Source organism: Hippocampus zosterae, chromosome 14 (genome assembly GCF_025434085.1).
Source record: "Hippocampus zosterae strain Florida chromosome 14, ASM2543408v3, whole genome shotgun sequence".
NCBI classification, from domain to species: Eukaryota; Metazoa; Chordata; class Actinopteri; order Syngnathiformes; family Syngnathidae; genus Hippocampus; species Hippocampus zosterae.
This window is the reverse complement of record NC_067464.1, coordinates 2,710,275-2,735,611: the sequence shown is the minus strand read 5'-3', so window position 1 is coordinate 2,735,611 and position 25,337 is coordinate 2,710,275. Positions and strand designations below refer to the sequence as shown.

The following is a 25,337-nucleotide window of genomic DNA, read 5'->3' as shown; positions in this document are numbered from 1 at the left end:
TATTATTATTATAATTATTATTAATATTTGATACATAGGTCAGGCAAATAATTAATAGGCATATGCTCATCAATGAGTTCATGTAGGAATACGGCAAAATCTGACATATAATAACCACAAGACACCGAAATGTAGACTTTGTGGACAAAACAGACAAGAATTGAGGATGACGTCATAAAAGCGAGGCCAGTCTTCTGGTTTCGCTTTGACTCCTCCCAATTCCTCGGCATTTGACTCCCCCCCGTGGTGAAGCACTACTCTTTCATTGGGGGAGACTCGAACGATCCCGCCTTCGGAGCTCTGATTGGTTTGGAGTTTCTCGCCCCGCCCATTTTGCGAAATCTCACAGAGTTGACTCTTTACCGTTTGTCACACTCTTACTTTTACTGACACCCGCAAGTGTCGGACCACTGTTGCTCTTGTTGCTTTCTATTTTCTTTTCCGTGACTTTTCTCGACGAGTGGACCGAACAAAAGCAAACATGTGGACTTCACGTCCGCCCAAAGAGCAGGTCGGTGACGTTTCACTCGCTTTCTTGTCCCGGCGACGGTGTTCTATTTGTGTCTTTTGGGGGGGGGGGTGTCACGAAGAACACTTAAAATGGACACTTTACCGCCCAAAATTTATTGTCATCATTGTTGAGTTGCTGCTGATTTATGATATTTTTTCGTGGGTAAGACTGACAAAGAAGCACGGGAGAGTTGGGTTAGATTCCACAGGTGTTCTCTCCCTCACGCACCCACGCACTGGGGAAGTTAAGTTACTGGAATGTCATGTGAAGACTGCGATATTGAAGTAACGCATTATTAATTCGCCCTCAGGCCTTTTTGTTTGCGTGCGTGTCATTCCACGGCTGTTCCACAACAACATCACCACAAGCTATTGCATCTTTCCAATTTCCAGATAGGTGACACGGTGGATAGAGGTTTTATGACGTCTGGACGATAATTCCGAAGTTCAAGGGTCGAATCTGGGCTTCCTCTCTGGAGTTAGCATTGTTCTTCCCGTGTGCTTGCATGGTTTTTCATCCTCCAAACATTTTTGTAGGATTTCTGAGAAGTCTTCATAGGTGTGAATGGTTGGTTGTCTTTATGGGCCCTGAGATTGTGTGGCGACCAGTACAGGGTGTCCAGCCTCATGGGTACAAGGCACAAGGTACAAGAAAACAAAAATGGCTCACAAAAATTACCAGAGCGTACATCCTGGATTTAAACGCATTTAAACTTGGGGCTGACTTCTCTTCTGTTGGCATTTTATTCCATTTATGTGCAGCATAATAGATAAATGCAGCTTCACCGTGTTTACTTTGAACTCTGGGCTCCATCAACTGACCCAAGTCGGCAGATCTCGTCAGCGAAATAGAAGATGGACGAACGGATAGCTGTAAATGTGCAACGCTGGCGTTTATGTGGCCTCCATAAAGGCAACATTAATGTTTTCCAGATGTGCGACCGCAAACTATGCTGCATGCCGAATAATTCAGGGAGCTTTTTGGACCACAAAAAAAAAATAGAAAAAAGAAAGACTGTACGCTATCCAATCAAAGCTTCGAGAAAGAAGTGCGCCGTGACACCAAAATTATATGCTGGAGGATTATGTAACATTCAAAGTTGTTCATATGCTTTGCAGCTGTCATCATTAACCGCCCTGCAAGTAGGAAATCGGATTGTATTGTATTGCCGGAACCTACCCTGAATAATCTGACTAAATAAAATGACATTACACCAAAATTGCTCACTTCCAGCATGTAGCCTGACAGACATGCTCTTCGCTTTTTTTATACAACTGAGATCATGTGGTTGCACAAGTCTGCAGCCACGCTTCCAACTGGCCATGTGGCTGTCATCACAACGAATCAATCACATTCAAACTCACCGGAGTCAGATTACTCCTTCCGCGATTTAAGCTGTCCCTTTTTTTTCATCTTCCGAAACGCTTGATCCTCACTAGGGTCGCGGGGGGTGCTGGAGCCTATCCCAGCCGTCTCCGGGCAGTAGGCGGGGGACACCCTGAATCGGTTGCCAGCCAATCACAGGGTACACAGAGACGAACAACCATCCACGCCCACACTCACACCTAGGGACAATTTAGAGTGTTCAATCAGCCTGCCGCTCATGTTTTTTTGGAATGTGGGAGGAAACCGGAGCACCCGGAGAAAACCCACGCAGGCCCGGGGAGAACATGCAAACTCCACACAGGGAGGCCGGAGCTGGAATCGAACCCGGTACCTCTGCACTGTGAAGCCGACGTGCTAACCACTGGACTACCGGGCCGCCCTCTAAGGTGTCCCTGATTCACCCAAATAAAGTTCAACTCGTGTTCTAGTAGGCTTTTCCTGACATTCTGTGTGCTTTCTGGCAGAAGGTTTTGTGCCAACGCCGACTGCTGTTTGGCACTCTTATTATTTCCCTTCACCTTGACTAAGGCCCCCAGTTCCAGCTGAAGAGAAACAGTTGGTCTGTAAAATAACTCAAGCTTCTGAAGATTTGGGGGGGGGGATTGTTGTCACAAGGACAGCTATTACTTGCCAGTTCTTGTCTTTTCATCCTTTTTGGAAGAACCTCCATCTTGATGATGACCGAGCTTTTCCCTATTCTCTGCGGTGTTCACCCTAACCAGGGAGTGCCCTCAAGGGGTCTGGACACAAGCCCCAGGCTTTGAATCTTGGCTCCGACACGGTCGCGATGACATGAGCGAGGACTACCCGACCCAGAAGAGGGTGTGAGCAGCCCCCCCCCCCCCCGAACCCCCCACTCCGTCTCCTGCACGGGCACAATGGCGCCTTGTGTTCGCGGTGCCACGGTGACGAACATGACTGCTCCCTCGTTGTCACTGGCGCCTCCTGGAGCGTCCCTGTCACCCCCACCACACCCCACCCGCCACTCTGTTTTCCCGTGGATTAGATAATGGGCAGCTTTAGTGTGGGCAGAGAGAGAGAGGTGTCACAGACCTCCTCTCTTTCTCCTTCTCTCTTTCTTCCATCTTCTCCACTTGTACCATCTGCGCCATGAGCAGCTTGGCACCGCACGTTCTGTTCATGCTACTCAACTCGACTCGACTGTATTTATACAGTGGTTTAAAACAACCGCCCCTGCATACAAAGTGCCGTACTCGGAGCAAAAATAATTCATACAAGAAACAATAAAACACTAAAAATGATGAACCGAGACAGTAAAAAGCTCAAAAATAATAAACCTCAAAGACAATTCTCTTGCTGAATCAAAAGCCGAAGAAGGAGTGGCTCAGAGTCGTAAGATGGGGTGAGGAACATTTAAAGATTTGAAAACAAATAACAGGATCTTAAAAAGAACTCTAAAATGTATCGGGAACCAGTGAAGGGATGTCAGAGTAGGAGTGATGTGCTCCCTCTTACGAGTACCAGTCAAGAGACGAGCAGCAGCATTTTGGACCAACTGGAGACATTTCATGGAGGATTGGCTGATTCCAAAGTAAAGTGCATTTCAGTAATCCAACCTGGATGTGACAAAATCCCTAGGATGGGATGTACAAAGGCCACTAGGACCAAACACTGTCACTTCTGTCTTCCTTTCATTGAAATTCAAGAAATGAATGCCACCCAGGTGTTGATTTCCTCCAGACAGGATAAAAGTGGACCTCAATGAGAAAGCGCCTTTTTTTTTTTTGCTCAAAGGGACAGAGATCTGTCAGTCGTCCGCATAGCAATTGAAGGAAATACCATGTTGGAACCCAATGGAAGAGGATACAGAACAGCAGAGGCCCCAGAATTGAGCCATGTGGAACACCACACTACATTGATGAGTCTGCATTGTATCTGTGGATCAATGTGTGATTGTCAAAGCATCAAACCATGCGCTCCTCCTCTCAACCACGGCTGTGAAACACACCGGGTAGTCATTTTAGCCCAATTCCAGGGAGAAGGTTCCGCAAAGCACATGCACTCAACAACTTTGGCGGACAATGGCAACGTATTTTAGGGGTAAGACTTCATTCTGTTTGCTCAAAAGTGAAAAGGCTTGGCACCGTCCAAGCATACGTGCGCCGCCAGCATGTCCCGAAGCAGTGGGGCAGAATCGCATTGCGCAACTCAGTTGATATATAAACATTCTCCGCCCAGTTTTTGGAAGAGAACAGTCCCGCTGAGCTCCCGCTCTCAACACTAGCCAGCTAGATACTGTAGACCGAGACGCACATGCATTTTTTTTTTTTGTAAAAAGCTACCACTCCAACTCACCCAGATAGTGAGAAATTACGGACATGTCTGTGTAAAAAATAATTAAATGAAATAAATTGGGTAAACGGGCGGCCCGGTAGTCCAGTGCTTAGCACGTCGGCTTCACCGGGTTCGATTCCAGCTCTGGCCTCCCTGTGTGGAGTTTGCATGTTCTCCCCGGTCCTGCGTGGGTTTTCTCCGGGTGCTCCGGTTTCCTCCCACATTCCAAAAACATGCATGGCAGGCTGACTGGACGCTCTAAATTGTCCCGAGGTGTGAATGTGAGCGTGGATGGTTGTTCGTCTCTGTGTGCCCTGCGATTGGCTGGCAACCGATTCAGGGTGTCCCCCGCCTACTGCCCGAAGACGGCTGGGATAGGCTCCAGCACGCCCGCGACCCTAGTGAGGATCAAGCGGCTCGGAAGATGAATGAATGAATGAAAAAATTGGGTAAACTCAAAATATCAAGTCAGCAAACTTTGATAAAATTTCATGCTGGGGATTTTTGCTGTTGGGAAAGTTTGCTTTACCGCCTATCACAAAAAAGCAAAAAGGCAAAATTAAGGCATAAATGTCCACGTTGCCAAACGACATTTCGATGAATAAAAATGACCTTAAATTTAAAACTGGCACAATTTCAGGCTGTCATGTTCGGGGGGGGGGGGGGGGGGGGACTTTGGGTCCAGAGAACAAAGCATGAACAAGTCAAGTCAACGGTATTTATAGAGCACTTTCAAACAGCCATTTACCAAAATAATAAACTTTCCAAACAGTAAAACCAAGAACAAATCTAAGTCATGCTGACTCGAATACAAACAAAGCCAATTAAAAGCCAGAAAAAAAGTCATTTAGGAAAAATAAAACATAATAGAGGCAGAAATGTCTACAGATTTCCCCAAATGGCAGAATTTTCACACATTTGTTTTAAATAATAATCAGAATGACATCTTTGGTGTTTCTGCCAGCATATGTGTCCAAAATGTTAGAAAGGCCCAAGCATGCGTGGTGAGAGAAAAGCTTTATTCTCGGCGTCCAGCCATCCTCCACACGTCTTCTTCACCCACACAATGTGCTTTTCTTCTACTCTGCCGGCTGACGATTTCCACCGCGCGTGCACTTCAACTAAAGTGACATTTAAGAAGTGTTGTTAATATTCATACGTCAAGCAGCTTGTTGGCACTTTAAATATCACCATGTCAACGGGAGTGGAAGGAGGAAGTCACGGAAGGGAGCGATAACTCATATTTCTCTCTCCCGCGATCTACCTCCAGGTTACACTTTTTGCGTGTGTGTGTGTGTGTGTGTGTGTGTACTGGGCAACATTGTGTACATGCGCACCCTGAGATCTTTTGCAGCATTCTAGCACCCCCTGGAGTTAACCTCCGGGCGGGTCGGGCCGACGGGAGGTCACGGTTATTCTTAGACAGCAAGAGATAACGCAGCAACATCGTCAATAGCTAAGAGTACTTTCGCCTTGGGCTCGTTTTTAGTCAGTCAATGTTAAAGAAAGGCTCAGGGAAATTCATCCCTGCAAATATCGGCCTCCCAGTTAATCCATGCAAAAGTTCTGCGTCTTCCTCGTATTTCTAGTTATTCAGTTACACCCGTGTTACTCTTTAATCTTATCTGGCTTCATTGTTCCCCTGCAACAATGAGCCTCGATTGTCCGGTATTATCATTCGCAATAGATTCTGTCACTCCAAGTGATTCTTTCGTAGCTGACCTGATGTCACTTTTCACCCAAATCCCATAAAAAGATGGAAACAAAACAAGTGAGAACCGCTGCTGCAGCTACCCCTACGATAACTACTGCTAGCAATGACTGCTAACATTTACGAACAACAATTCCAAATAAATGCGAGCATGAATTGCGAACACCTTCTACAACCGTGGCTAAAATAACTGCGATCAGCTTCAACCGTTAGCTTCAACCGTTAACCACAAGGAATGACTTTTTTTTTTAAAACACTTGCTAAGTAATTGTAATTGAGCCTACTATGAACAACTGCGAACAAAAATTGCAAACAACGACTGACAACCACCCGACAGCACGTGCCAATACAATAACTGCTAACGACTGCCACAGCCACAAACAACCGCTAGCTACAAACAACTAAGGCAGCTTTAAACAGCTACTAAAAACCGCTAGCAACAACTGCGACTGAAACAACCGTATCTACATCAACTGCTAACTGCCTTTCCAGCAGCTCCTATTTTTTTGTTGTTCTACTTCTTCCTTTCATAACTTTGCTGCTGTGAATCTGGAATTTCTCCATTGCGAGACTAATAAAGGTTTTCTTAATTTTCTTAACAACTACTGCAACTAGCGCGAGCAATTACCAACAACAATTCCCTACAGCAACTGCTCACGAAGGTAACTACTAACTTATTCCCTGTCAACAACTACTTCTACAATAGCCGGTAGCTACTAACAGCTATTGGTTGTGGATGAGCCGATATAGTCTAGCTCGCGATCGACACTTTTCGGGTGGTCAAAGATGCGCTATCCCGCCGTTTGTGTGATGAACACAAATTGTACCAAAATGAGCAACTTGAAAACAAGGCGACTGAGGACAACCCATTGCGCATCGTCTAAAAATAGACACGGAAAACAACATTTTTCACAAGCCAGAGCTAATTAAAGTGCAACCAGACCTGCGCGATGTGGTACACGAAAATGCCCTCGGGAACAATCGCGTTGTCTCATATCTAGCTAATGCTAACAAACACTACAACAGCTACAAGTGTCCAATTACAACTTTTCACAACAATTGCAAGTAATGCTAAACATCTGCTTGCGCCAACTACTGACTACTGCTAACCGATCCAACAGCTACTAAACAATCCGGTTGTCTCATATCTAGCTAATGCTAACAAACACTACAACAGCTACAAGTGTCCAATTACAACTTTTCACAACAATTGCAAATAATGATAGTTATTAGATAGCGCCAACTACTGACCACTGCTAACCGATCCAACAGCTACTCCGTAAACAACCGCTACGGCTTATGGCCAAATGTATGACCTGTCGTCTATAAACATGTTCAATGAGCAAATGCTCGTCTAGCCCGAGTGGCTGAATGAAAGCGCTTTACCAAACTTCTGTCGACTGCTGGCAACTCTTCAGACGGGTCTGCGTCAACATGCCTGAACTTGTGCCGAAGTCGAGAATGTTTACTGTCGAGCTCTTTTTTTGTTGATATTTTCTCTCGCGTTACAATTCGCCGGCATTTTTAGCATTGGATTTTCAATGATCCGAAAAGAATATGAATATGTGGCCACTTTTCAGGTCATTCGCGACACATCCCTCACACGCTTGTGTTCCAACATGCAAATTGTTGCTCTGTTTATGGAAATGAGGGCGTCTAATATTAAATGTCCAGAAACTTCACCCTCTTTTGTCTCATTTGTGAGACTGACACTGAATATCCTCCCACGTTTCTGCTACATTCCCATGAATCTCATGTTTTAAAATGGCGAATGTGTGTGTGTGTACATTAAAAAAATAAAATTAAACAAATAAATAAAAAATTATATATCTATATACACACACACACACACAAAACACATACATATTTTTTTTAGTATTGAAACACAGATCAGAATCACTTCAGGAACCAATCCAAGGAGTTGCGTCAATCTCAATTCTTCATTTTAGTTCAACATTTTAGATGAAGTTGCTTTTATTTATTTATTATTATTATTATTATTATTTTTTTTTAAGGACTGGGTTACCGGCAACATGAGTGTGTAATGCTGAGTTCCTTGAGCATTTCTTTTGGGGGTGTTTGGGAATTTAAAAAAAAAAAAACTAAAACTAAAACAAAATCCAAGAAGAAACAGGTTTAGCGAGTTGGCTATTCTGTTTGATGGAAGCGGTGTCAGTGTGTTTTGTAATCATTGGATAATACGGTATGAAAATGAACGCGAGAACGGTTAGTTTGATCCGCTTTGAAATTTCAAGGATAAATCACCCGTTTTGAAATGTTTTATGTCAAAGTGACAACCCTATCGAGAACAACCTATAGATCCCAGAATTTAACGGCAATTTTCTATGATTTGTTCCTTTTTCTATAAATATACTTGCAGAAATAGGATCTGAAAGGTCATCTGTCAGACATGCATACCTTATAGTTCTTGATTGTAAAAAGGCCACAAGTGATTGAGGATCAATATCTTGGAAAAAAAAGCCGGGTGTCGGCCCGTTAGCGATACCTGGTATGGCGACTCGCCCATCCCTACTTTTTATTGGAAACAAGCACAACATTCTCAAAGTAAAATAAATTAATACATAACCATAAAAAAAATCTTCAAAAATTATGTGAGGGGAAAAAATGCAAAAACAAAAAGAAAATAGTAGAAAGTCACCAAGAACTCAGTTACTTTGTACAAACAAAAATTCAAAATTCCTGGGGGTGGAGAAACGATTTTCTGGGGTGAAAAATTACAAAGCTGGAAACATGTTAAGTTTTAAGGATTTTTTTAAAAAAGCCTCCATTCCCTCTATTTTTTTTGTGGGCTTAAATTAAGACAAATTGATTGGAAAAAAATGACAGCTTCCATCGGCTGAAAAAAAAATCTCTTTTGATGGTATGTCGATGGTGTTCAGAATAACATTGAAACAACAAACTTGGTGTTGTCCTCGCACTTTGCACTGTGTCGATACTTTAAAATCGATACTCATACTGTATTAGACAATGTGGTTGTACTGGGCGTGACAGCGCTCATGGCGCACTTGACATGATGTCTACCTTCTGACTCATTTGGGTGCAGCCCCAAAAGAAAAATCGCACAGAACACGCCACACACGACAGTGCCTTAAAACCCGCGGACTCCTCTTCAAATTCTTGTTGCCGTTGTCTGGCCGTGACGGGGTTCTGCCTTCGACTTTGTACATTTTGGTCACGATCATGTCCGTTTTCTGGCGCTCTTCTCAGGGCCGCCCTGCTGCGGGCACTAACGACTGCTGAGCATGCTGGCCAAGGCTCCGCCTACAACCAGCAGACTTGATCTGGTGAATGCTGAAAGTTTGGACGGCCCGGCGACTGACGGAATCAAGATGGTCGAACTTGTAGAGAGCTTGGATGCCCGAGAGCTGGACTTTGATGAAGGGGAGGACGTGGACTACGAGGGAAACTGCCTAGGTACACAATGGGTAGGAATATTACTAGGGATCCACCGATATAACTTTTCTTTTCTACCTCCAATATACACACGCACATATATATAATAGAGTGGCCACCTCTCATTTTGCCTCAATGTACTCCGAAGCACAAATAATTTCACTGATGTGGTATCTGAGTCTGAACACTTTCAAAGTAGTACATAGAGTACATGATATACAAAGAAGAAATAAGAGATGAGGACGAATGTAATATCTGGTACAATGAAGCTTCAGATTTGCTTCGTGAACCAGTTGTAATTTTCGACTCCTCTAGATGGCACTGTTGGTTTAAGTAAAGGGGTTTAGCACGTCAGTGTGCTTTCGCGCAACGTTGAACAGACTCTTTTCTTAATTTTTGTAATGTGTATGTATTGGTATAGCACGTTTTTATTTTTCTGTTTGCTGAGAATTGTATTCTGATTTGTTCAATAAAGATTAAAAAAAAAATCTGGTGGAGGTTGATGACGCTAATTTGAAGCTTCATTTTGACATCGCTGTCTGGTCGATACACAAGCAGAAGTGCAGCTGATTTTACCTCCTAACTACCAAATAAAGTGAATAAAAAGAAATAACAAACCCACTTGAGAATATCACAAGTTAGAAAATAAAACGGCAAAGGCTTCATAACGCGAATGTAGCACGTAGCATGTGGCTGCACATAGCTATGGGACACCGCAGCGAAATTCGCGGGTCATTTTACAGAGCAGAATTTGCAGTCGGCTAACGGAGTGCCGTCGTCCCCGTTAACCTTTATTAAGTAGCCCCAAACAGCGAATACGACTCCTATGCAAGCTGTTCAGAAATTATATGCAAGGTTAGTAAAGTAGTAGTAGCGTTCTAGTATCTGAATATTGTTTTGAGTCGGTGTAAGTATGAAAACTGGACCGGCACAGTAGCTTGGAGAGGAACTAAATCTTGGAAGGAAAGCCAGCGTAGCATCCCACTCGTTAGCCTCCTACAGGCACGACTCTCACCCCTGCCGTTGCCCTCTGTGTTCTCCTCAGGGGACTGCCGCATCCCGTTCTCGGCCGTGTACGCTACGGTGGGCTTCAAAGAGGCCAGCGCCAAGGTCTTCCTTCCCACGGTGCCCATCACCGCCCGCATCCTGGAGGTGGAGCGCTTCACCACGGCGCAGGATCGCTTTAATCTGTCGCAGCACAGGAGCGTCAACAAGGTCCATATACACGCCACTAACCCCCCACCCCCCTTACCCCTCCCCATCCCCAAAAATGTCTCATCAGTTCCTGTCAATCGTCTCCATGCAGTCTCTGCCCGCCGTGTTCAAGATTGAGATGAAGCACGGCGAGTTCACGTGGATGGTGAAGAGAAAAGAGAAGCACTTTATGGAGCTGCACCGAGAGCTGAGGACCTACAAGACTTTTATGAGGATACCGCTGCCGTCGCGCAGGTGGGCCACGCCCACCTCATCTGCATATCGGAAGCCTAAACGCAAAACTACCCGGAGTATGAAAGTATTTTATTTAGCAATTATTTGTAAGACGTAGCCAAACAAGGGGCTATTTTTTAATATATTTTACAGAATTTATTTTATTCATCATATTATCTCATAATGTGTGTGTGTGTATTAAAATATGTATATATATATATATTTTTTTATACATATATATTTTTTATACACACACATATATATATATATATATATATTTATACATATATATATATTTTTATACACACACACATATATATGTATTTTATACATATATATTATATATATATAATATTTTTATATTTTATATATATATAAATAAATATTATCTATATGTAATATTTATATATTTTATACATATATATTTTTATACATATATATTTTTTATACACACATATATATATATATTTTTTTTTATACATATATATATATATTTTTATACACACACACACATATATATATATATTTTATAAATAAATATTATATATATGTAATATTTATATATTTTATACATATATATATACATATAAGTAGGTAATATATATGTATAAACTATGTATATAGATGCAGAGCATAATTCATACAAACAAATCTGTTGTCATACTTGTGCAATGAACAACAATAATCAAAATCTAAATATTTCCATGAAATTAATCAAATGTTTCCATTTTATATGCTACACGCGGAAAGACTATTTGTTTCTATTTAGGTACATTTTGTCTGATTGCAGAAGTGCACTTTAAAATGATCATATTTATATGATCATATTTATATGATCATTTTAAAGAATATGACACAAATTTGTTCTGAGTCTTCTCAGATCCTGTTCCGTTTGAAGAGGATGCTAATGCTAGCCCGTCAGTTTATAGACTTGCGATAACAAACTGGGAAACCTCGCTTTCCCAATTGCCACTTTTCTACTTCCTCCAGTTGCTTTTTCAGATTGTGTCGGCGTTCACGTTGTTATATAGCCGAAATGTGCGGACCTACCATGATTCTTTTCCACAACTCTCTCCCGCTAGCTCAAAAAAAAAACAACATTAAGATTTTCACAACACGCGTCACGTCTTGTTGACTTGACTTTATTTGCGTCTGCGCCACACAGTTTGAGCAAACATTTCTTCGGCCTTCAAGACTTTCAAGATTTTTTTTTCTCGCGAACCACATTAGCCTGCGCAAGCACCTGCGGGGGGTCTGTGCCGTGCACCGTGACAATGCTTTGAATGAGCAAATATAATGGATTCCCGGCGGGCTTCTCCTCGTCTTGCAGTCACACGGTGAAGAGGAGGACGGTGAGGAAGAGCGAGGTGAGAGAGATGCCCTCGCTGCCCAGGGGCGGAGGCGACGAGCTGGTGCGGGACGAACAGGTGTCCAGCCGGCGGGTACGTCGTCAACGCGTGGTGCGATTAAATGTTTATATGCTCACAGGTCAGAATATTAGGTACACCTGCGCGGTCCAATGCTGGGGTGAGCAAAGCGTAGTCGTTCCGTTATCAAATCCGACCCACTGAGCTTTTACATTGTAAATATCTGTAATCTGTAAATAAAAATCGTATTTATTAATTTTGGGATGCTCCCCCGACTGATTTATCGCTCGCAAATCACAAAATAAGACAAAAAGTATGCGCGTGTGTCTTTCTCCAGAGACAATTGGAAGACTATTTGAACAAGCTGCTGAAGATGGGGTTGTACCGCAAATATCACCACACTGTGAGTATCCCGTCGTGCCGGCGAGCGGCTACGGGCTGCCGTCACTCACGTTAGTAATGTTCGCACCGCTTTTATGATTGGACGAGCGTATTTCGCACTTTGTTGTGAGACACGTTGAAGAGCTAAAACGGGATAGAAGTTGCCGCACGCTGTGACGCTTGTCGTGTCTTGTCGTCTTTTCCCAGATGGAGTTCATTGACGTCAGCCAGTTGTCTTTCATTCACGAGCTGGGCCCCAAAGGACTGTGAGTACTTGGTTTTCTTCAATCAGAAGAAATTGTGGCGGCCCGGTAGCCCAGTGGTTAGCACGTCGGCTTCACAGTGCAGAGGTACCGGGTTCGATTCCAGCTCCGGCCTCCCTGTGTGGAGTTTGCATGTTCTCCCCGGGCCTGCGTGGGTTTTCTCCGGGTGCTCCGGTTTCCTCCCACATTCCAAAAACATGCGTGGCAGGCTGATTGAACACTCTAAATTGTCCCTAGGTGTAAGTCTGAGTGCGAATGGTTGTTCGTTTCTGTGTGCCCTGCGATTGGCTGGCAACCGATTCAGGGTGTCCCCCGCCTACTGCCCGAAGACAGCTGGGAGAGGCTCCAGCAACCCCCCGCGACCCTAGTGAGGATCAAGCGGCTCGGAAGATGAATGAATGAATGAATTTTTTTTTTCCTCTTAATGTAAACATGTAAATTTGATTCAATTTTTTTTTGATGTATTTTTATTCTTGTCAAATTTCTTACTTGAGTCACCCATTTTATTTGGAATCTTTGCATTTGATTTCATATCATTTTATTTGGCACTTTTTCCAGGATGTTTTAAATGTGCTCATTTCGATTATGATATTTGCCCCACCCATCCATTTGATGTCCATATTTTTTTTTATTTTTAGCCGTTCATTTTTATTTTTTTGTATGTGTGCAGGGAAGGGATGATATACAAGCGCTCCGGAGGTCATCGCATCCCCGGCATGAACTGCTGTGGTCACACACAAGCCTGCTACCGTTGGTCCAAACGGTTTGTGCGCTAGTCTGTTTGTTTATTTATTTATCTATCTATTTATTTGTCTGTTTATTTATTTATCTATCTATTTATTTATTAGTTAATTGATCGATTAATTAATTAATTAATTGATTAATTTAAATTTTTGGCCCTCTCATTCTCTTTTGTCCTTGATCCAGTTTCGTAACGAGTTTGTTTGTGGGATTATTGACCCCCCCCTCCCCCCCAAAAAAAAATAAATCGGCTGCAGATCCATTCGCTGTCAACATATATTGCTCCTCTCTCTGTGGCTTGGGTTTCTACTGAACCTTCTTGCTTTACACTCACGGGCGGTTTTGGTGTCTCACGGGCTGTTTTTGTGTTTTTTTTTTGTGTGTGTGCGTGTGTGTGTGTTCTCGCAGCCTCCTCTTTATCACAGCCGAGCGATTATATGAGCATTTTTTTACAATGTATTGCGAGAACACACACACACACGCATGCACAAACAATCCCACACATTTGGAAGGCTCCCTGGAGCCACCGACAGCTCCGTGATTTGCTTACCACATGCCTCCTCTCCCAAAAAGAAGAAAAAAACCAAAACAAAACAACAACAAGTGACATAAAGAATTAATCCACATGTGATGATGACGACTGCGCGTGTTTTGTCTTTTGTTGTAGGTGGCTGGTGGTAAAGGACTCCTTCCTGCTGTACATGAAGCCCGACTCGGGAGCCATCTCCTTTGTGCTGCTGGTGGACAAAGAGTTCAGTATCAAAATGGACTCCAAAGACACCGAGACCAAGCACGGGGTTCGGATTGACAGTCTTTCCAGGTGTGTGTGTCTGTGTGTGTGTGTGTGTGCCTGCACGCAGACGGGAGAACAATCTTGTTTTTTTGTTCCACTCTTCACGTGACACCACGTTGCGCGCAGGACGCTGGTGTTCAAATGCAGCAGCTACAGACACGCCCGCTGGTGGGGTCAGAGCATCGAGAACTTTGTCAGGAATTACGGCAAGGCCTTCCTGCGCCAGCATCGCTTCGGTTCCTTTGCGCAGGAGCAGGAAAACGTTCCTGCCAAATGGTCAGTGCAGCCGTTTTTGGGGAATATATTTGGGACGGTCCAGTTTAAAACGAGTCAGGTACTTACTTCGCCCATCCCTAATGGAAAAAAAATATATAGAATAAATAAATAAATAGGGCGGCCCGGTAGTTCAGTGGTTAGCACGTTGGCTTCACAGTGCAGAGGTACCGGGTTCGATTCCGGCTCTGGCCTCCCAGTGTGGAGTTTGTGGGTTTTCTCCGGGTCTGCGTGGGTTTTCTCCGGGTGCTCCGGTTTCCTCCCACATTCCAAAAAAAAATATGCATGGCAGGCTGATTGAACACTCTAAATTGTCCCTAGGTGTGAGCGTGGATGGTTGTTCGTCTCTGTGTGCCCTGTGATTGGCTGGCAACCGATTCAGGGTGTCCCCCGCCTACTGCCCGAAGACAGCTGGGATAGGCTCCAGCACCCCCCGCGACCCTAGTGAGGATCAAGCGGCTCGGAAGATGAATGAATGAATGAATAAATAAATAAAAGTTGATTTGTTTTGCATAGCAACTTTCTCACCAAAGTTACACATTGCCTCATGAGAAAAACAGACTACCGCTACATAAATAGTCAAGCCAAGTCGTCAAGGAAAAAAAAACAAAAAATAAAATAACAGGCTCCTCGCCCTACAAAACAGCCGCGTGCATTGTGCTTTACGGACATCTTGACGACTGAGTAAATCCGCACGTTGCAGGTACGTGAACGGAAAGACTTACATGGAGGACGTCGCCGACGCCTTGGAGGAGGCCAGAGAGGAAATCTTCATTACCGACTGGTGGTGAGTATCGTGGGCGGTTGGTTGCTAAGCTTAAAAAAAAAATAATAATAAAATAAAAAAAGGGAATGGAACCAACGCAGCAGCTTGCAGGGACGCTCATATTAGCGCCGGTTCACTTGGAGTCCAATCTGAAGCTCGGCTGATGTCCTCATGCGCAACTCGCCGGGCTTATGGACTTAACCGTTCGCTATGTTGTAACATGAGCCCGCTGATCGAGCTCCAGATGCCAACGTGAGCCTTAGATGGTGTCAAGCTACCACATTAGGAACGTGATATGTTTAACAAACGTTCACCAGGCATGTGAAGTATACAAAACGGTGTGTGTGTGTGTGTGTGTGTGTATCGGTTGCAGGCTGAGTCCCGAGATTTTCCTGAAGAGACCTGTGGTGGAGGGAAACCGCTGGAGGTTGGACTGCATCCTCAAGCGCAAGGCTGTAAGTGAAGGCGCAATCACACATGGGACACGTTTTCACGGCCACTTGTTGCTAGGCGGACTTCGCTTGGGGCACGTCGTAATCGGGCAAGAATCGGGTTGCGTTTTGTCCCCGGACAAAGGTTGTATTTTCTCAAGAATTCATTCATTCATCTTCCGAGCCGCTTGATCCTCACTAGGGTCGCAGGGGGGGGCTGGAGCCTATCCCAGCCGTCTCCGGGCAGTAGGCGGGGGACACCCTGAATCGGTTGCCAGCCAATCGCAGGGCACACAGAAACGAACAACCATTCGCACTCACACTCACACCTAGGGACAATTTAGAGCGTCCAATCAGCCTGCCGCACATGTTTTTGGAATGTGGGAGGAAACCGGAGTCCCCGGAGAAAACCCACACAGGCCCGGGGAGAACATGCAAACTCCACACAGGGAGGCCGGAGCTGGAATCGAACCCGGTACCTCTGGACTGTGAAGCCGACGTGCTAACCACTGGACTGCCGGGCTGCCATCTTGGGAATTATTCATTCATTCATTCATTCATCTTCCGAGCCGCTTGATCCTCACTTGGGTCGCGGGGGGTGCTGCAGCCTATCCCAGCTGTCTTTGGGCAGTAGGCGGGGGACACCCTGAATCGATTGCCAGCCAATCGCAGGGCACACAGAAACGAACAACCATTCGGACTCACACTCACACCTTGGGACAATTTAGAGCGTCCAATCAGCCTGCCACGCATGTTTTTGGAATGTGGGAGGAAACCGGAGCACCCGGAGAAAACCCACGGAGGCCCGGGGAGAACATGCAAACTCCACACAGGGAGGCCGGAGCTGGAATCGAACCCGGTACCTCTGCACTGTGAAGCCGACGTGCTAACCACTGGGCTACCGGGCCGCCCTTAATCAAATATACATATTTTAAATAATTTTTTTTCTTATGCGAACCTCTGCATTTTGAGGAGAATAATGTCATCTTGCTAATATCGAATAAATCCCTTTTTTTTTTCTTAAGAAAATATACTTTCAACCGTTCTTCTTATTGAATTATTCATTAGTATTAATATGGCGAAAAATAACTAATTTGCGAAAAATGATAATTATCAGATGGTAATCTGATGTTGATGTGTGTGTGTGTGTGTGTGTGTGTGTGTGTGTGTGTGTGTGTGTGTGTGTGTAACGGTAGCAACAAGGCGTGCGCATCTTTGTGATGCTGTACAAAGAGGTGGAGTTGGCACTGGGCATCAATTCGGGCTACAGCAAGCGAACCCTCATGCGCCTGCACCCCAACGTCAAGGTAAGTTCCCGCGTGTAGCAAATGTTCACAGCGGTGGGCGTGTCACATCAGCAGCTTCCTCTTCATGTGTGTGTGTGTGTGTGTGTTGTCGTCAGGTGATGCGCCATCCCGACCACGTGTCCTCCTCCGTCTACCTGTGGGCGCATCACGAGAAGCTGGTCGTCGTCGACCAATCGGTGGCCTTCGTGGGCGGGATCGACCTGGCGTACGGTCGCTGGGACGACGGGGAGCACCGGCTGACCGACGTCGGCAGCGTGACGCGCTCCGTGGCGCTCGAACAGGTCGCACGTCGCGCGGCGGGCCGTTTTGACGCTTTTTTCCAGACCATCTGTGCAAATGTCATCTCATTTTGGTGGTTTCCGTTCCTCAGGTGGCTTCCGCCGACGCTCAGTCCGCTACGGCGGCCCCGCCCGTCGACGGCGCGTCGCGGAGCAACGGAAGGGGGACGACCAACGGGGACCCCGTGGACCTGCCCAAGCTGAAGGGCGTCGGCCGCAGCCGTCGGGCGCGCTTCAGCTTGTATCGACACTTGCACAAGCACACGCTGCAGCACGCGGACAGCGTCAGCAGCGCGGACAGCTCGGGTGCGAAGCGAAACGGTCAATCAAGTTTCTCGCAATTGTCCCTCGCTTTTTGCCGGAGTGTCGAAATTTGCCGTTGACAGGGGGCGGCTCGGTGCGAAGCTTCAAGACGGGTGTGGGAGAGTTGCAGGGAAACACTCGCTTCTGGCATGGAAAAGACTACTGCAACTTTGTCTACAGGGACTGGATCCAGCTGGAAAAACCTTTTGACGGTGCGGAGCAGTTCTTCGTTAGGAACGAATAACGACTGAAAAGAAGAAGAAAAAAAATGTTCAGGTTTTAAATGGACAGATTTGTTCCTTGGCACAATCGGCGACGTTTAATCCCGTTTTGGCCTCTTCTGAATTTTTGAGATGAAGTCCATATGACACAATTACTTTTCCTAAATGATATTTTTATGAGCGGCCCGGTAGTCCAGTGGTTAGCACGTGGGCTTCACAGTGCAGATGTACCGGGTTCGATTCCAGCTCCGGCCTCCCTGTGTGGAGTTTGCATGTTCTCCTTGGGCCTGCGTGGGTTTTCTCCGGGTGCTCCGGTTTCCTCCCACATTCCAAAAACATGCGTGGCAGGCTGATTGAACACTCTAAATTGTCCCTAGGTGTGAGAGTGAGTGCGAATGGTTATTTGTTTCTGTGTGCCCTGCGATTGGCTGGCAACCAATTCAGGGTGTCCCCCGCCTACTGCCCGAAGTCAGCTGGGATAGGCTCCAGCACCCCCCCGCGACCCTAGTGAGGATCAAGTGGCTCGGAAGATGAATGAATGAATGATATTTTTATGAGACAAAAAACTGTCTGTCGTCTAATTCCATATTGGCCCTCTCTGCGCAGACTTCATCGACCGCTACACCACTCCCAGAATGCCGTGGCATGACATCGCCTCGGTGGTGCACGGCAGAGCCGCTCGCGACGTGGCGCGCCACTTCATTCAGCGTTGGAACTTCACGAAGGCGAGTACAGCGCTCGTGTACTGGAGAATAATAACGATACTCACGATAATTATTTTATTTTTTTATTTTTGAAGTGTGTTGTCAAACTTAACATCAAACAACGAGAACTGTAAATTGTGTGTTTCAGCATAAAAATACACCCAATAACCGCCCGCTAGCTTAAAATGCTAACACACAAACACAACGCAAAACACCATAGATGGACTCACAAATGGCATTGGTGCTATTTCGATCGTGGCAGTGGAGCAACACATGTAGACAGGCGATATAACAATACATATTTTCTTTGTCGTCTGCGAAAAATATTACCGCGGCTTACTGCAGAGTTGTGACCGTCTTGTTCGGGTCAAATCCGTATTATTCTGAATTATACTTCCCCCAGTGGCCAAAGATCATACGTCAGATTAATTAATTGTGACGCACAAACCGCGTCATCTTTACATTCGGCTTACTGCAGAGTTGTGACCGTCTTGTTCGGGTCAAATCCGTATTATTCAGAATTATACTTCCCCCTAGTGGCCAAAGATCATACGTCAGATTAATTAATTGTGACGCACAAACCGCGTCATCTTTACATTCGATTAAATGATCTCATGACGCCATCGAATTATTGGTTGCGCAAACTTTTCTTGGCCACATTTCCTTAAAACACTTTTGGTGTTTGTGACGTTCCCGTCGTCAGTTCGCTTCGTCACCGACGTGCGGGTCGTCTGCGAAAAATATTACTACGGCTTACTGCAGAGTTGTGACCGTCTTGTTTGGGTCAAATCCGTATTATTCAGAATTATACTGCCCCCTAGTGGCCAAAGATCATACGTCAGATTAATTGTGATACACAAACCGCTTCATATTTACATTCGATTAAATGATCTCATGACGTCATCGAATTATTGGTTGCGGAAACTTTTCTTGGCCAGATTTCTTTAAAACACTTTTGGTGTTTGTGACGTTCCCGTCTTCAGTTCGGTTGTCTGCGAAAAATATTACTGCAGCTTACTGCAGAGTTGTGACCGTCTTGTTCGGGTCAAATCCGTATTATTCTGAATTATACTTCCCCCTAGTGGCCAAAGATCATACGTCAGATTATTTTTTTCCGTCTTACTTATTGCGCTGGAATGTTTCCTCTCAAGATAATCGTTAGCGGGTGGTTACATGGCACCATTCTTGTGGCTCACCACACACACACACACACACACACACACACACACACACACACGGAGGTCAATAAACACTCCCTTGTTTCATTTCAAGGGAACGTCTTGAAGTGTGGAAAAAAACACTTTTACTTTGCCACTCATGCTTTCCCGCTGCACCGCGAGGTCACACCTTCTCACCCCCTCCGCAACCTTTCTCTTCCTCCAGATCATGAAACCAAAGTACCGCTCTCTGTCTTATCCATTCCTGCTGCCAAAGTCTCACTCCAGCGCCACCGAGCTGCGCTACCAAGTGCCCGACTGTGTGCATGCCAAAGTGCAGGTAAGACGACGCTAACGCGAACGGCGCACTTCCAAACTCTCCCAATCGAGCATTTTGCCGTTACGGAGCACAATAAGCCTGAAGGAAGGCTTGGAACCCCCCCCCCACACAAAGAACAAAACAATAATCAAAGTATGACCTCCTGTATGACTAACGTGCCCGTGAGAGCTGCTGGAAGGGCACAAAAGGGAGTCCGTGGGCCAAAAACAACATTATGTAACTACAAAATAAAATTAAAAAAAAGCTAACAACCTTGTTTTTCATCTTTGGTGCCGGTTATGAAGTGAAATTGGACACGTTGAGCCATATTTTGGTCATGTAGCTGGACCCAATTGAAAATTGTCTCTTGAAAATAGTGAAAATGGACGTTTTTAGATATTCTACACCAGAATCTTACATGAAAAAAAACGTAGCAAGTCGGCCATTTTGTTTTGAGGCAGCCATTTTAGGGTCTTGGTTTCCTCATTGAGTGCGCGGCAGATCCAGAAAGGATTTTTTTTTTTTAACTGTGTTCCTAAATGTCCAGTGAGTGTTATATTGATTGAAGAAGATCAAATGTTTGTTTTGGGGGTTTTTTTTCCTCCTCCGTAAGGTTTTGCGGTCAGCGGCCGATTGGTCGGCTGGCATCAAGTACCACGAGGAGTCCATCCACAACGCATACATCCAAGTCATCGCCAAGAGCAAACACTACATCTACATTGAGGTAAAAAGAAAAACTGCGATGTCCGGGTGTTTATTTTATTTTATTTGTATTTTTTGGAGTAGAAATGTTTGTTAATTGCGATCTTGCGTACCTTATTTGAACGCCCCGTCGTCAAATACGAAAGCCGCAACGCCTCCGCTGAGCTTGTGCGTTAGCGATGGAACACAAATAACCCAGGCATCATCTTGTCCTCCCAGAACCAGTTCTTCATCAGCTGCGCTGACAACCGGACGGTGTACAACAAGATCGGAGACGCCATCATCGAGAGGATCCTCAGAGCGCACAAGTACCTGAATCGGCCGCTTTAGTTTTTTTGCGTCGAGTCCGTCCGTGTTCGCCTCGAAATGTCGTCACCGAGATAAAAATGCTCCGTTTTGCCGAACCATCCGTTGATTATCGTGGTGTCGAATTTTCCGACGTTAATACCTCTACCGAGCACGCATACACACCCAAAAAAAAGCCACAAAGCGGTTTAGTTTCGATTGCTGTTTGTTGCTCAGCGAGTGACGCGAGGAAATTGCGCAATATTTCGAAATCCCTTTTAGCACCGGAGCTCATTTGCGGTACCCAATGTGCAAATGTGCTTGGCAGGGAGGGCAATAAGTATCGCGTGTACGTGGTGACCCCTCTGCTTCCCGGCTTCGAGGGGGACATCACCACAGGCGGGGGCAACGCCATCCAGGCCGTCATGCACTTCAATTACAGGTGAAGCGCAAAAGACCACGATCCTTTCAAAATTGCGCAAAGCGTGACAACTGACTGTTGTTGTTGTCCCCCCCCCCCCCCTTCTGAAGAACCATGATTCGAGGGGACTACTCCATCATCTCTCAACTTAGGAAGGAGAGTAAGTACTTCAAAGCCAACCGCAAGAAAGAGAGTGATTGGAATCTGTCATGGCTGATAAGGTCACCTAGCAAAGTTGATCGAGTGGCGTGAACTCGTTAGCCGTTTGCTAATTTAGCTAAAAGACGGCATTTTCTTCCCGCCGCCCGCAGTGGACGACCATTGGATGAACTACATCTCCTTCGCCGGCCTTCGGACTCACGCCGAGATGGAAGGCCGCCTGGTGACGGAGCTCATCTACGTGCACAGCAAGATGCTCATCGCCGACGACAATACCGTCATCATTGGTGCGTCACCACTATTTGAGGCTCACTGACGCCTTCTGAGCGTCGAGAAAAGAAAAAAAATTGCAGTTGCATAAGAACAAGCACTCGAGATTTGCACTCCGATGCCACCTGCTGGCTAGAAAGCGCAAAGACCTGATTTTTTTTTGATACGGGTCTCGCAGGCTCGGCCAACATCAACGACCGGAGCATGCTGGGTAAGCGCGACAGCGAGGTGGCGGTCATCGTGGAGGATACGGAAACGGTTGCCTCGGTGATGGACGGACGCGAGTTCGAAGCTGGCCCGTATGCGCTCGGCCTGCGTCTGGAGTGCTTCAGGTGAGAGATTTATCTTCTCCGATTTATACACGCTTATCTTTCGGAGGAGCTCACTGTCATAAATCAAATTCACTACAATGTGGCCAAAAAAGCCACAGAGAAATCCAACAAAAAATTTTGTGGTGTTAATCCTGTCGATGATCAATGAGCTGAAAATAGCCAGAGGTCTTTTCAATTTTCTTTTTTTTTTCTCTCCGTGTCCAGGACGATCCTCGGCGGTCACGGCGACGCAGCCATCGATCTCTCGGACCCCATCAGCGACCGCTTCTACAAGGAGGTGTGGATGACCACGGCCGGCCGAAACGCCACCATTTATGAGAAGGTATGAGAGATCACGACAACGTGGAACACAAAAAAAAAAAAATGCTCTCTCTTTTATAGTTTTTCTCAACAAGTTAATTTTACAGGGGTTCTCATGTTATGGTGTCGTTTTGTTCTTTCAGCGGCGACATAAGCCAAATTTAGTTCAAAACATGCCGTGGGCTAGCAATCATTTTGAATGCTTTAGCAAATCATAAATGCACTCAAAGTTTGTGTGAGAAAAAATCGGCTATGACATAAGTGGGCCCGACCGATTAATCGACTGGCCGAATTAATCTGCCAATATTAGCTTGTTTAAAATTGGCAAAAAAATCTACAGATTTTTGTCCAAAAAATTTTTGCACCGGCTAGCAATCATTTCGAATGCTCTAGCAAATCATAAATGCACTCAAAGTTTGTGTGAGAAAAAATCGGCTATGACATAAGTGGGCCCGACCGATTAATCGACTCGCCGATTTAATCTGCCGATATTAGCTTGTTTAAAATTGGCCAAAAAATCTACAGATTTTTGTCCAAAAAATTTTTGCACCGGCTAGCAATCATTTCGAATGCTCTAGCAAATCATAAATGCACTCAAAGTTTGTGTGAGAAAAAAATCGGCTATGACATAAGTGGGCCCGACCGATTAATCGACTGGCCGAATTAATCTGCCGATATTAGCTTGTTTAAAATTGGCAAAAAAAATCTACAGATTTTTGTCCAAAAATTTTTTTCACCGGCTAGCAATCATTTCGAATGCTCTAGCAAATCATAAATGCACTCAAAGTTTGTGTGAGAAAAAAATCGGCTATGACATAAGTGGGCCCGACCGATTAATCGACTGGCCGAATTAATCTGCCGATATTAGCTTGTTTAAAATTGGCAAAAAAAATCTACAGATTTTTGTCCAAAAATTTTTTTCACCGGCTAGCAATCATTTCGAATGCTCTAGCAAATCATAAATGCACTCAAAGTTTGTGAGAGAAAAAATCAGCTATGACATAAGTGGGCCCGACCGATTAATCGACTGGCCGATTTAATCTGCTGATATTAGCTTGTTTAAAATTGGCAAAAAAATCTACAGATTTTTGTCCAAAAAAATTTTGCACCATCAAAATAGACAGATAACGACATTCAAAAATTCCTTCCTAAAAAAAGTTGACCGATTTTTCGATTTTTTATTTTTTTTTTGTTACAAAAACAATATAGGCCAAAGTATTTCAAAACACTCCTGTGCCCTTAAGTCATATCTTTCTTGTCACAAGCATGACCACAAAAAATAAATGTTGTAAATTAACCGACTGATTAATCCGTTTCAGAATTTTACTCTGCAAAATATCAGAATTCCCATGGGCCCTAATAAATATCAAAGAATCCAGTGAAAAACAGCAAGTACGCTGCTAGCTGAGCCTGCCTTCTCTTGCTACGCGACCACGTATTCTTACGCCGCCGTGCACATGTACCTCCGCAGGTGTTCCGTTGCCTTCCCTCCTCGCTGGTACGCAACATGTCCGAGCTGGAGCAATACCAGTCCAAGCCCGGCCTGGCCCAGGCCGACCTGGCCCGCGCTCAGGAGGAGCTGCGCAAGATCCGCGGCTTCCTGGTGCAATTTCCTCTGGACTTCCTGTCAGAGCACAACCTCATGCCCTCGGTCGGGACAAAGGAAGCCATGGTGCCCACCGAGATATGGACGTAGGACTTTTTAAAAGCCGGATACTGGGACGCTATCTCGCAGTTGCAGCGAGCATGATGGGATGCCACTTCCTGTTCCAACAAAGGGACCAGGCGCTTGGTTTTAATACAACCCATATTAGGTAGAGAGGGCAATGCATGCATGCGTGTGTTTGTACGCGCATCAGCTGCGTTAGGTTGCCGAGATGCCGCTTGACACCAGGGGTGGGAACACTGAGGCTGACATTGTATGTGGTTATTAAAACTTGGTAGCAAAATCTAGAGGACTAGGTTGCTTTTGAAGGAGCCCTGGAAATGGCTAAAACCACCCTAAAATGGCCACTTCAAGACAAGATGCTAGACTTATTGTCTTTTCTGACATGGGTTCTTCCGACTTTTTTGTGGGTCTGCTCATGAGAGACATGCCAAGCAAGTTCATGTTGCTATGTCAAACTGGCGTCGGTGGCTGAATTTTTCAAAACATTCTCAAGGCTGCAATTAAGTCAAAATGGCCTCTTGAACCAAAATGGTTGCCTTCATTGTCTCTTTAGGCGTGGGTTCTTCAGACTTTTTGGTGGGTCTGCTCATGAGAGACATGCCTAGCAAGTTTCATGTTGCTTGTCAAACTGGCGTCGGTGGCTGAATTTGTAAAAACATTCTACAGGCTGCAATCAAGTCAAAATGGCAGACGCGGCGTGTTTATTTTTGCATGGGTTTTTGAGACTTTTTTGTGAGTCTTCTCATGATAGACATGCCGACCAAGTGTCATCTTACTAAGTCAAGCTGGCTTCAGGGGCTGGATTTTTATAAACACTCTAAAGGGTGCAATCAAGTGAATATGGTCACTTTGAGCCAGAATGGCAGACTTCAGTGTCTGTTTGGGCAATGTTTTTTTTTAGACTTTTTTTGTGGGTCTGCCCTTGATAGACATGCCTAAAACTAACTCACAACACCAAGGGAAATTGAATTGGCTAAAATGAAATGTCTGCTTCAAAGTTCAAACCAAAATGTGTAGGGATGGGTCCTAGAATCTTTTTTGTGGGTCATGATAAACATGCCTATCAAATGTCACGTTCATAAGGTGGCTTAATTGTGTTTGAATAACTTTTAGAAATGGATTAAAATAACCCGGAAGTGGCGATTTTAAT

At 45.0% G+C, this 25,337-nt stretch overlaps 1 protein-coding gene across 1 annotated transcript; it reads left to right on the top strand.

The window, feature by feature from the left end:
• Nucleotides 1-354: 354 nt before the first annotated feature.
• Nucleotides 355-25,316, top strand: pld1a (phospholipase D1a). Its single transcript, XM_052085613.1, has 26 exons — nt 355-511; nt 9,132-9,338; nt 10,363-10,532; nt 10,624-10,766; nt 12,076-12,187; nt 12,450-12,515; nt 12,701-12,759; nt 13,427-13,519; nt 14,165-14,317; nt 14,417-14,566; nt 15,267-15,350; nt 15,703-15,784; nt 16,957-17,067; nt 17,163-17,348; nt 17,438-17,651; nt 17,732-17,860; nt 18,476-18,594; nt 19,957-20,070; nt 20,663-20,773; nt 20,971-21,059; nt 21,365-21,478; nt 21,568-21,617; nt 21,769-21,903; nt 22,065-22,218; nt 22,423-22,540; nt 23,990-25,316. The coding sequence occupies exons 2-26, from the start codon at nt 9,167-9,169 to the stop codon at nt 24,212-24,214; spliced, it is 3,153 nt and encodes a 1,050-aa protein (XP_051941573.1). The 5' UTR covers nt 355-511; nt 9,132-9,166; the 3' UTR covers nt 24,215-25,316.
• Nucleotides 25,317-25,337: the final 21 nt, after the last annotated feature.

Coding starts and splice junctions, on each gene's coding strand:
- pld1a (XM_052085613.1), top strand. CDS start 9,167: ATGCTGGCCAAGGCTCCGCCTACAACCAGCAGACTTGATCTGGTGAAT. Junction 17,349..17,437: donor GCTCCGTGGCGCTCGAACAG/GTCGCACGTCGC, acceptor TCCGTTCCTCAG/GTGGCTTCCGCCGACGCTCA. Junction 17,861..18,475: donor GCTGGAAAAACCTTTTGACG/GTGCGGAGCAGT, acceptor CTCTCTGCGCAG/ACTTCATCGACCGCTACACC.